Raw genomic sequence first — 12392 nt, forward strand, 5'->3', positions numbered from 1 at the left:
TATCTTCATATTGAAATACTAAATTGAATAGTTAAAAAATGAAAATCAGGATCTTTCCCCGCAAAACCAAAGCAAGATTCCTATTGAAAGCAAAAGGTTGTCCATAGTTCTGATTAAAAGAAACAAGTGACAGATGGCGAGACACCAATTCCCTGAACCTTCAAACACCAGTGTGTGCCTGCCTCCCTGCTTTTCTAGTAGGTGTGCTGTGGGTACAGGCAATGCAGGAACAGACCTGTAGGCAGAGGTAATTCCTACACCAGGAATACTTTATGGCATCAAATCATCTTCAAAGACATTCAGTCTTGACCCTGTGACTTCCAAAGTTAATGAAGGGACAGGAAGACTGGCTTGTTTACCTGCTAACCGGTTTTTAAAGACAATATCCTATCTTCTGGAGCTGTACTCTTAACACCATATTCCAACTGCATGAAGTTCATCTCTCAAATGTCACTGGTAGAGTATTTGAACCAAACATATATATATACAACTATATTCCCGCAAGGAGTTTAAAGTTACATTGCCTGAACTATACCTTACTGTAGTTAATTTCAATGAAATCTAAACATGTTAGGTACTGCCGTCAAAAAACTGCATGTAAAACCACTGGTCAAGTAGGAAGAACCCTGGACCTGGTGAACTGATTATACTAAATTGTCACTATCTACTTAGGCTTAGTTTTCAAATCTATAAAAATATATTAGGTAAGTTTTAGCTGTGATTTTCAATTCCAGTAAAAAAGGTAATTGCATCGAAAACTCTGCCCATCCACAAATAGGGATCCACATTTATCCAATAATGGTTGTAAACATGCAGGCAATACTGCCACCCAGTGACCTGTCAACTCAAGAAAGGAATGGCCATGTTACTGAACATTAAGGACTTTTCCTACTCCCTGGACTTTCCCAAACTTGCTGATTTCAATTTACTTAAATGCAGAAATACAAATACCTCAAAAAGTCCAAAACACTTAATAAGTTTTATTGAAAACATAAAATACAGAAACACCAGATTCTCATTTTAAAGTAAAACTGACAGCATCTTCCAGAACTTTCCTAGTATTCCACCATTCTTATCACTATTTAAAAAACAAAACCAAGTTCCAGATCCAAAATAATCAATGAACCTGCTGGTAAACATTCTTCTCATGGTTAGAGCTACCACCCTACTTATTTTTTAAATTGGACATTTGCACCTTTTCAAGAATGAGTAGCAATTTTTGATTAATATCTGAGAACTGGACTTACTTTCTTCGTATTAATTAAGAAACAAAACCACACACACCCTAGTCAAACTCAGAGGAAATATACATTTGTTCATTAAAGCTCACCTGCTTTAGATAACCTTTTCTCATCACACATCAGCATAGTAAGCCAATGTTTGATCCATGCTGTAAAAGTTTTACAAAACGAAAAGACCTGTTAATTCCCGAGGGAAACCTTAAGGCAAAAACAAAAGCCTTACCCCACAAAAAGGGAAACAAAGCAAGTCATGGGGCCTGTGGAGACGGCTCAGATGAGTAAGCACCACAAGGATGAAGAAAATTTTTGTACAAACGAATGCGAGTTTAAAAAGGCGCACTGAACATCCATGTTTCCCGCAGAAATGATGATCATGTCAGATAAAATGACTCCAGAAATAAGTTCTGCCTGGATTTTAATTAACAGAATCCTGCTAGTTCTCTCCTATATATAGCCGTGGTATCAGAGCCTTGTTCAGAGAGCTCTTTCCTACTATTCACTGTACAGACCTGGATCCCAAGCCTGTCCAACACCCCTATAGAGGACAGTGTTAAATGTGTGTGTGCGTGTGTCCTTTGGAAAACTGTCATCTCTTCACCCCAACACTGGGACTAACTCCAAATTCCAGGCAGTCACTTCCTCTTTATGAGCTGTAGCAGAACTAACTTTTTAGCGTGGAGACTTCTTTAAGGCTACAAGTTACAAGTTGGTCCCATTAAACAATGACCTAGAGGCAGTTCTTGACATGGCATGAAACACGTGCACGTTTCAACAGAACACAGTTTACATTCATCTCTAAATCTGAGATTAAGAAACTAGTAGCTGGTTTCCAACTGGTTTCAATACTGGTTTGAAGTCTGAATAATTTTACTGTATAGACATTAAATATTTTGTTTAAATATTAAACATTAAATCTTTTCCTGACTATCCAGACAGAAATAGAAAAAGCAGAACTACAGGCAGAAGAAACAGTCCAGTTAACAGACTTGTGACTTCTACGCCACCTGTAACAAGGGGAGGGACTTCGGCATGGGTTTCAAAACTGCCTGGGAGCTGCCTCCTAAAAGTCACCTCTACTTGGCATGAACCATTTTTCTACACAAGGTATGTGCTTCCTACAAAAGAAAAGAAACCCAGAAAACAAAACAAGAAGAACTGGGGTGGTCTCCTGCTGTCTGATAAAAGGGCCAGGATTATACTTATTTAATAAGTTATAGTGGGTATTCTATAGTGGGTATTCTAAAGGGACGGTCACTTTACTTTGTACTACTGAGTCCTTGCCATGCAGAAGAGCTGTTCCTGAGAAAAAAAATACTTCAATCCTGGTTCCTCTCAAGAGGACACCTTGAGACTGGGTAGGGTCCTCCAGATGATGATTTCTGGCTGGCAGGAAGCTATTCTCTAGTAACTTCTAGGCTTACTGCACAAAGAGTTGAAGCACCAGGCAAACTGGCTATTTCAGTAAATCTCAATGTCACTTGCATGTGCTGAGTTATTCGGTCAACGTTTCCTAAATTAACATTAAAACAAAAACAAAAACAAAAAAACTTGCTTCTACAGGCACATTTCTTTAACTACTGAAATAATATGCTGGACTGAGCTGATACAGCACTTCCTCAGAATTATTTAAGGATGCTTTTCCCAGAGCCACTTCACACACTGGTTACCTCGCGATCTTCTAAATTATCACTCAAAGTTAGTTAGGCTGTAAACATCACTGAAGAGCTGGGTTTATCGATTATGCAAGGGAAACCGAGGAGCAACAGTAGCACAGGGTAAAAAACGCCTCGGAGGAAAAACCTTTTCTTTGTATTTTCCATTGCATTGTCAGAGGCAAGGAGGGGAGCCACAACACTACTAGCTATTTAATCAATAGAGCTACACTGAACTGACAACTAATATACAAGTTTCAGAGCCTCTGTTAAATTCCCCAGTAACAGGCCTAAGCTACTGTCATCTTCCTCCTCCCCAGTCATACCTAGTCACCACTGTAAACAGAGCTCATTTATCTGAAGATGAAGTTGTGGCTCAACTGTCAGGGCACACTTGTAGTAGGGAGAGCACTCTTTTTTTTAATGCATCTTTTTCAACTCAAGTGTCTGAATATTCTCCAAGTATCTGAATGACTTAGACAATGTGACAGATGACTTAAAAGTCACATACAGCTTCTATACTTAACTCTGCAGAATGTACTCTCACATTCCTTTAATAAGCCCCCTAGTAAACTGCTTTTCCCTTGAGACAAGTTTCCTTGGCAAGAAGTTGAATTTCCAGAAATGGCTACCCCAAATCAGAGTCCCACCCCAAATCACAGGTGGAGATATTACACCCGTTTCAAAACTTTCAAGTCCCTATACTGTACAAGCAGGCTCATGACTGAACACATAAGCCTCTGCAATGTGACAACTTTAGTGTAGAAACTGGTTTCTAGAGTTCCATCTCCTCTTCTGTGCAAGCAGCTGTCTCCAAACTATTGTAAACAGGCAACCCTGTTGGCCGAGGTTCCAAGAACAGTTCAGTTCTTTGAGGAAAGGCAGTGCCAGCAGCTGCGTGCTTAGTTTGGCTCTCTCCTGTGTAGTTCTTAGCATTAGATGACGGCTTTGGCTTATCAGAAAGGAGTTCAGGGAGAGGTTTCCAGAGCACAAGCTCCATGGAAGGACGGCTCCTAAGACAGGAGATACATATTTTATCAACAACTTTACAAAACAGAAATAAAAGACATACGTTGAAAAACTAATGTTTGCTACCTAGTATAAAAAAATTGATGGGAGGACTTCCCTGGTGGGCCAGGGGCTCCACACTGGGAGGACACTCCCAATGCAGGGGCCCAGGTTCCACTCCTGTTCAGGGAACTATATCCCACATGTTGCAACTAAGAGTTCACATGCTGCAACAAAGAGTTCACATGCGGCAACTAAGAGTTCACATGCTACAACTAAAAGATGCTGTGTGCCGCAACTAAGATCTGGGCAGCCAAAAAAAAAAAAAAAACAAACCCAGAAATAAAAACCAAAAAAACCCCCATATGCGATGTGATCAAAATAGGAGAATTATGACAATCCAAACTTATCTTTACAAAGGCCACTCAAGTACATAAAATTTTAGAGTTCTGCATGCATTGTAAGCAAACCAACTGGTTGCACTGATGCTGCGATTAGAATATAAATGTTCAATATGAAAAACAGAGGCCCTTGATTTAACATTATAGTTTCTTCTTAAATTGTGGTTAGTATTAGCAGATGTGGGTTACTATGTTGTAGTTGCTGCTAAGTCGCTTCAGTCGTGTCCGACTCTGTGCGACCCCATAGACGGCAGCCCATCAGGCTCCGCCGTCCCTGGGATTCTCCAGGCAAGAGTACTGGAGTGGATTGCCATTTCCTTCTCCAGTGCATGAAAGGGAAAAGTGAAAGTGAAGTCGCTCAGTCGTGTCCGACTCCCAGCGACCCCATGGACTGCAGCCTACCAGGCTCCTCCATCCATGGGATTTTCCAGGCAAGAGTACTGGAGTGGGATGCCATTGCCTTCTCCGATGTTGTAGTAAACCATTATAAATAAAAAGAAACACTGGCCAAACACACTAAAAATATCTCAGCAAGCCTTTTGCTTATTAGTACAGCTATGTAGTACATAATGCTTTGTGCAGTTAGCCACTGTCTGTGTCTACCACCCCCCAACCTATTTCATCTAGTGATGGTTTGATGGTTTCTGGGACCCAAGAGCAAGGCAAAATAAAACACAAACAATGAAGAACACCCCGCAAAGGTTAGCTTCTGGAAAACTACCAAGAGCAGAAAGTGCTAATGCTTTACACTGGAGGGCAATGTGACCTGCTTACTCGTGGCTAAACTATTTACCCACCCTCAGGGCTGGGTAATTATAAGCTCAAGCTAGGAGGCTAATGCAAAACCCCCATGAGCTAACATCCAGCAGTAGGAGAAACCACAGTGTCTAAAGACAGTCATCTACTTAGCACCAGTGGGACTGGTAGCCTAAGAGAAGTTTTCAGATATCTGACACTTACCTTCACAGTACCAAGTCTATTGAAAGTCTTTTCTAGCAAACACCTACAGGGCACTTTATACCTTGTCTACTACAGTTGGCCCTCCATATCTGTAGGGTTTTGATTTGGACCATTTTATATAAGAGACGTAAGCGTCCCTGGATTTTAGTATTTGTAGGGGTCCTAGAAGCAATCCCCCATGGATACTGACAGACAACTGTATTTCACAGAGTAAGGGCCACTTGAGACCATCGAAGCCCAAGGACTATTATTAGTCATTATCATTAATTACAGGCTGTCATTAGCTTTATGTTAATGCGGCCCAGGCTGCTTTGCTTTTTAGGTTATGTTTGCTTTCGTTTCCTCTACTGTCCTTACACAGTACTGTCACTGATCACTAACCTTGAGTTTGTTCTGCTCTCACTTGCTGTTTGTGTGTTTCTACTCTGATGGCAGAGGAAACCATATAACTGAGCTCATCAAATGGTCTAAATGAAGAGCAAAATGGCTCTTAGAGCTAAAGGCCTGAGGGGCTACAATACGAATATAAGCTCTAGACTGTGGCCTTTGTGATAACTTTTTTGACTGCTGGTAAATTTTCACTTTTTTCCAAGGTCTTAATGGTGGTCCAAGATAACTGAGAGAGCCACGCAAACAGGCAGTTTTCAAATGTGGTTCCTACAACCTATCACAGTAATTTGAGAGAATGGGTTCTTTCTTGTCAATCCTCCCATTCCCAAGTATTAGATTATTAGTGCATTTCTGGACTTCAAAACAACCCAGGGGTAAATAGTCAAGGCAGCCACTCCTGTGAACTTTCAATTCCCACTTGCACAGCATTCCGCTCACCCCAATGAACTAAGAAAAGGTCTCCAACCTGGGCTAAACATAAAACCTACTGAGCTTTCACTCGGTTGGTGATCAGGAAGTGCCTCGAGACATTGGGTCTTCCTTCTAAGATCATAACTGGGGACTTCCCTAGTGGTCCAGGGGTAACAAATCTGACTGCCAGTGCAGGGGACATGGGTTCAATCCCTGGTGCAATATTTCACATGCGGAAGGTCAAGCCCATGCACCTCGACCACTGAAGCCTGCGCGCCCTAGAGCCTGTGCTCTGCAACAAGAAAGCATCACAACTGGAGAGTAGCCCCGATTGCTGCAACTAGAGAAAGCTTGTGCACAACAATGAAAACCTAGCACAGCCAAAAATAAATTTAAAAGAATTTTCAAAAAAGATCAGAGTTGAATGGAAACCAGAAACCAAAACTTACATGGATTCAATCATTTTCTTTGTAAAGATTTCATCAAATTCCCTCTTCAAACCTGTTTTCATGGTATCAGAAAGGACAAGGCTGGGGAGACGGTTAACATTTCTGTCAGCTTCAACTTCTTCATCTTCGTCAATTATTCTAAACAAAGGCAGACGCAAAGAAAGAAAAATTATTTGGTTAAACTATTATATATTCTATTAATTGGACAAAATTTTTAAAATAAAAAAGGATAAACTCAACAGGTGCTACAGCAAAAGGTCAAGTAAAGTATGAGACTCTACTTGGAGAGAAAGAAGTATATACACAAGAGCTGTTCAACATTTGAGAAAAAAGATGCCAAATTTGAAGGCTAAAGCCCTCATAAACCAAATTAATATTCAGAGATAGTAAATGAAAATATTTAGTACAGTTCTATGAGAAATGCTTACTGTAACATTTAAAGCACATACTTTGAGCTTCTTGATTTTTATAGTCTGACAGGCTGAGGATTAAGGAATCACCAAATGATGAATTAGACTAACTTGAAAGAGCAGAGATGTTACATAGGAACAAGAAGAAGCCAGCCGGATATGCTGCCCATTTACCTGTCCTCAATTTCCTGAAGCCTCCTTCGGGCAACTTCACACTGTGGTTCCCCCGTTGTCTGATCCATCTCTTCACAAATAACATCTAACATGCCAGGTGCAGAAAGGCCACTAGTGCACGGATTTACTCCATGACCCTCTATATCCTGATGTGCACAAAGAATCCAGTCATTAGGACCAGCACAGAGCCCTGCTTCAGTTAGCCTTTTCTTTCTTACTGGACAACTGAAAAAAAAAAAAAAAAAATCAATGAAAATCCTGACTAATATAAATGAAACATGTATCACTGCCATTGCTAATCAAATTCTGCTATGAAAAAAACTCTTAACTTTTGACAGTATGTGATTACAAGATGGAAAATCATGCACTTTCTTTTCTGTCATTCTCACAGCCGCCCTGAGATGTTTCTCTTAACATCTGTCAAATTAGACTGCACCTGCAAGATTTGCCTTTCCAGATTAGAAACGTTTGATATGGGAACTTAAAGTCATTCTTACTCAGCTCTGGAAAAGTCAAGTGGGAAGTAAAGAAACCAAGAATCACAAAGTAGCAATTCAGGGCCAGCCATATTTTTTCATACTGTTGCTGCTCCATTACACTGGGCATATAAGGAGGTGGTCTGCAGGCATCCTATATTCCCTTAGGGCAAAAATACATGCTTCCTCACGTCTGCAGCAAGTACTACAGGTGCAGATGACACTGTTAATTTCTTGGTTCTCGCCAAAAACGGTAGAGGCTGTCATTTGCTCTATGGGTCCCTGCCTAATGGGGTACACTTGTCTCCCAGCTTACAACATAAACTATCTTCCCTTTCTAGAAAATTTTATATTTCACAGAGACTGTAAGAGTTCAATTCAGATTGCTTTGCACATGTGGAAACAAGAACGTAGAAAACTAAAGTGCCCCTCTAAAGTGTCACATAGGTGAACTGTATTTTGGGTAGCAGATCCCAGAGACAGATGCTGTATCCTCTATGCTTTTCATAGAGGATTGTCACTAAAACCTCCTGCCTTGTTAGGGAAGTTCAACTGCTCAAGCTCTTAACACCAAATTAGTTATTTGTAAGCACTACAACATGCCCAACATTTAGTTGTTGTTTAGTCACTAAGTCATGTCAGACTCTTTTGCGACCTTATGGACTGTAGCCCGCCAGGCTCCTTTGCCCATGGAATTTTCCAGGCAAAAAACTGAAGTGGGTTGCCATTTCCTTCTCTGGGGAGCTTCCTGACCCAGGGATCGAACCAGAGTCTCCTGCACTGCAGGCCAATTCTTTACTGCTGAGGGGTGTCCTGAACAGACAACCAGCCCTACTCAGAGTATTTAGACCAAAAGTATGTTATTGCCTGGGCATCACCAAGCACAATCTCAATCATATGTTTAGCTTTCAATTAGTTTTAACTGATAAGTAAGTATTAAGAATGTCTATCCATAAATTAAACACTTCTGTAATATGTGGATAGTTCTAAAGTATACGATGTTTTGGAAAGCAGAAGAGAAAGTTATACACATACAAAATCATCTAAGAAGGAGCAGAACAACTTGAGAAAGAACAGGTAATCCCCTAGCATATCCAACAATTAAGCTATTAAATGCAACTGAGTATCAGAGTTGGGTTCTGATCTCTAACATAATTTGGGCTAAAAAATTTCATGCCTCTGGGTTTGCTTTGCAAATAATTAGAGATCAATGATGATTAAGTCCCAGAGAAAATGGGACATAAAAGACTTTAAAGTTCTGATAAGAGCCAACGGGCAGGGAGGCAACACACTTCTGGGCATTCGACATCCAACTGTCCAGTCCCTTATCCTCCCAGGGCCTCAATCTCTCCATCTGCAAATTAAAGATGGTTAACTTTTAAAGTCAATGGTTTTTATACTTCAAATTTTTTATTTATGACATTAGAATTATTTAATAATCTCCTAGGAAACTTCCCTGGTGGCTCAGACAGTAAAGAATCTGCCTGCAATGCAGGAGACCTCGGTTTCATCCCTAGGTCGGGAAGAGCCTCTGGAGAAGGGAATGGCCGACTCCAGTATTCTTGCCTGGAGAATTCCGTGGACAGAGGAGAGTCTTGGGCTACAGTCCATGGGGTGTCAAAGAGTTGGACATGACTAAACAACTAACACTTCCACACTTTCAAAAGATGAAAGCAAAGAGGTCCTTGTGCATCACAGCAATCCCAAAACTATAAAGAACATAAATATTGTCTGGTCTAGAGGTTTTTTATTTTAAAATTTTTGGCCATGCCATGTGACATGCAGGATTTTAGTTCCCCAATCAGGAATCAAACCCATGCCCCCTACATTGGAAGCATGGAGTCCTAACCACTAGATCATCAGAGAAGTCTCAGATGTTTTTTTAAACTGAGGCAACTTTCAAATCTACTGTCTTGTAGGTCTATGTATCAACCTGGTGAGAAAATTAAAAGTTTCTGTTGGCAAAAAAAAAAATATATCACACAAAAATTGAAAGACAACAAATCTGGGGAAAACACAACATACACAATAAACTGTTTTCTTATAGATTAATAAGAAAAAGACCAATAAGTCAATAAAAGATTTGCAGAAACATGAAGAATTTACCCAAAATGAAACACAAATGGCTTAAAGGAAAAGATGTTCAAAATTGCATATAATTTACAAAATATAAAACAATGATCTAATTTAATTATAAAATGCCTGCACTCATAAAAGTACATATAATAATTATAAAACAAAAATCCATGAAAGTAATATTCAAGATATAGAATGCTGTCAGCATCTCTAAATGGTACTCTATTCCCTCCTCCCTGTAAGCACAGTCTTTTATAATAACCACTTCATTTTTAAAAACATACATTATCATGTATGTAGATATACAATATTAAAAGTTTTTAGTTCTGCCTCGTTTTGACCCTATATAAGGAATTATACTGAATATGTATACATTTGTGCTGTTTTTCTTTTGTTCCTACCATGCTTATAGGACACATCTGGGTTGGTAAGTGCGGTTCAGCGTTTCTTTTTTGCTGCACTGAACTCAGCAAAAATTTATTATGTCCAGATACTGTTAAGGGACATTCCAATTTTGAGCCATCATGAACAAGGATGCCATAAACTTTCTTGTACATGTCTTCTGATGAGCATGCGTAGTCAAAAAAAGAACTGCTGGGTAAATGGGTATGTGTGCCTTCAACTCATTCAAAACTGTTTCCCCAAGTGTTGTAGCAATTTACATTCTCATCCAATAAGTGTCTGCAAGTTCCTGGTGCTACAGAACCCTCCAATATCTGGCAGTGGAGTAGTTTCTCACTGTGCTTTTAATATGCATCTCCCTAAAGACTGATGAGGTTGAATATCTTTTCATTTGTTTGGTAATTTTGATATCTTTAGGGAAAGTCTTTTACTTATTTTCTTTTTTAGACTGCCTGCTTATAACATGCAGTATTTTCCCTATCAGTTAAGTGGTGATCAAAAAGTTTGAAAATACAATTCTGATGAGAAGATGGAGAAACAAGCATTCTCAAAGTTTAAAGGAGTATAAATTGACAACAACTCTTGCTTAAAATTCAAAATGCATACACTTAAAGATCGACCAATTTCCCATCTAGGAATCCATTTATCTAATTACAAACACAAAGAACTTAAGAATGGTCACTTTAGATTTGTTAGTATTAAAATTAATTTAGAAATCTATCACTGGAGACTGGTTAATCACCAATTCCTAGCCTTACAACAGAATTCCACTCAACTGCTGAAAAAGAAATGACGTAGAACTCTATGTGTCCATATGCAACAAGCTACAGGAGAGTAAAATGAAAACACCAGTGTTGCACTGTGAACAGTATGTTACTAATAAATGTAAAAAAACAGAATTATATAGCTATAAATGTGCACATTTTTACATTATCTTCCTTATGGGGAAACAGGCAATAAGGATAACGCTCTGGGGAGAACTGGGAGCATAAGATTTTGCCTTCTGTGAATTTTTTTTAATTTTGTGCATGTAATAATACTCACGTGCCTCAAAGTTCAAACATGACAATCGCTTATACAGTAACAAGCTTCCCTCTGACCTGCCAAGCTCACTTCTCTAAAAGGCAACCCATGTTATCAGTTCCTTGGGCCTCCTTTCAGAAACACCTGATGTTCCACCTTTTCACTTAAAAACAAATAGTTATGGATATAAAACAGGTTAAATTAAGTGGCCATTAAGTGACTGAAAAAGCACTTGATACTTACTCATCATCCTCCTCCTCTCGCTTGTGTTTCTTCCTACAGTGAGTTGAAATACTGTTAAAACAAACAAACAAAAAAAATCAGTTGAGAAATTTACTGAGCTGGTACATTCAGCATCCACTTTCAGGCTCCGATAATTTTGCTCACCCCACTACTATCAGCTCTCCCCTCCCTTGCCCTGTGGGATGGATGTACAGGTCACACGGTCAGTCAGGTAAAAGTGTTGGCTGGTCCCGGCAAAATTAGACTGAAATCTAAATTCATCCGGTCAAGACCGGGGGAGATAAACTGGGGCGACCAGGGTAGGGAAAACGTATTGGGACAGGCACCGTGCTGAGCACCTTAGTTTATGATCCCACTAGAAGGACCTATTTCTCTCCCAAGTTGCGGGTGAGGAAAGTCAAGCGTTCGAGAGTCGCTGAAAGTTACCAGGAGCTGCCGGGCCGCAGTCTGGAGGAAGCCAAGCGTGTGCGCGCCCAGGGCAGCTCAAGGCCCGGGTCGGTCCGGCTCCCATCCCTGCACGCCCTGGGTGGGCAGACCTCTCCTCACTTCTCCGGGCGCAGGCGCGCCGAGATCGGAACCGGACCCCAGAGCTGTGCGACCTCCGCGATTTACGTCAACCGCCTGTGGGGCTCAGTCTCCTCATCCGCAACTTGAGGCTGAAGAGCCCCCGCCAGGGTCGCGAGAAGGGTCAACTAACCCGTGCCGGAGCCCACCCCCGCCCCTGCCGTCCGCCGTCCGCCGGTCTCCTCACCGTCCGCGCGCCGCGCTCCCGCCGGAGCTGCTCGGGGTGGCGCGAAGTCCCGGCCGTGGGGCCAGCTCGGCGCCCTCCGTCCCCGGCGGGAAGGCCCGACCGGCGAAGGCCGGCGGCGGCTGCAGGAAGTCCGAGCCACCGCTCAGGGGAAGGCCGCTAAAAGGCCGGCCGAGTGCCGCCATGGCCGGGGAGACGAGGAGGCTGCGCCCGCGGCCCCGGCCGTCCGCGTCCCCGGACCCGGCAGCAGCGGCCACAGCGACTGCCGAGAGGTACCCGCCTCTGAGCCCGCTTCCCGACCCCACGTCACGCCTTCTAGAACTCTCCA

The 12392-nt window shown here is 41.5% G+C and overlaps 1 protein-coding gene across 5 annotated transcripts; it reads right to left on the reverse strand.

Annotated features, from left to right (window-relative positions):
- Positions 1 to 960: 960 nt before the first annotated feature.
- Positions 961 to 12367, reverse strand: CCDC117 (coiled-coil domain containing 117). 5 transcript variants are annotated; one of them, XM_081542837.1, is made up of 5 exons: positions 12068 to 12367; positions 11317 to 11367; positions 7097 to 7321; positions 6513 to 6650; positions 961 to 3906 (listed from the first exon to the last, which is right to left on the reverse strand). In XM_081542837.1, the coding sequence occupies exons 1-5, from the start codon at positions 12247 to 12249 to the stop codon at positions 3669 to 3671; spliced, it is 834 nt and encodes a 277-aa protein (XP_081398963.1). In that variant the 5' UTR covers positions 12250 to 12367; the 3' UTR covers positions 961 to 3668. The 5 variants fall into 5 exon arrangements, with proteins under 5 accessions (XP_081398963.1, XP_081398967.1, XP_081398966.1 ...); XM_081542841.1 differs by lacking the exon at positions 12068 to 12367 and adding an exon at positions 11743 to 12065; XM_081542840.1 differs by lacking the exon at positions 11317 to 11367 and having other exon boundaries at positions 7097 to 7210; positions 12227 to 12367.
- Between the last annotated feature and the right edge of the window lie 25 nt (positions 12368 to 12392).

The sequence above is a fragment of the Giraffa tippelskirchi genome, chromosome 11 (assembly GCF_054371585.1).
Source record: "Giraffa tippelskirchi isolate mGirTip1 chromosome 11, T2T-mGirTip1v1.2.pri, whole genome shotgun sequence".
Taxonomy (NCBI): domain Eukaryota; kingdom Metazoa; phylum Chordata; class Mammalia; order Artiodactyla; family Giraffidae; genus Giraffa; species Giraffa tippelskirchi.

Excerpts from the sequence above, each read along its gene's own strand:
- CCDC117 (XM_081542837.1), bottom strand. The coding sequence starts at position 12,249 with ATGGCGGCACTCGGCCGGCCTTTTAGCGGCCTTCCCCTGAGCGGTGGC. Across the intron at positions 11,368-12,067 it reads GGGAGCGCGGCGCGCGGACG|TATTTCAACTCACTGTAGGA; the intron begins GTGAGGAGACCG and ends TTGTTTTAACAG. Across the intron at positions 6,651-7,096 it reads CTTCAGGAAATTGAGGACAG|AATAATTGACGAAGATGAAG; the intron begins GTAAATGGGCAG and ends GCCTTTGTTTAG.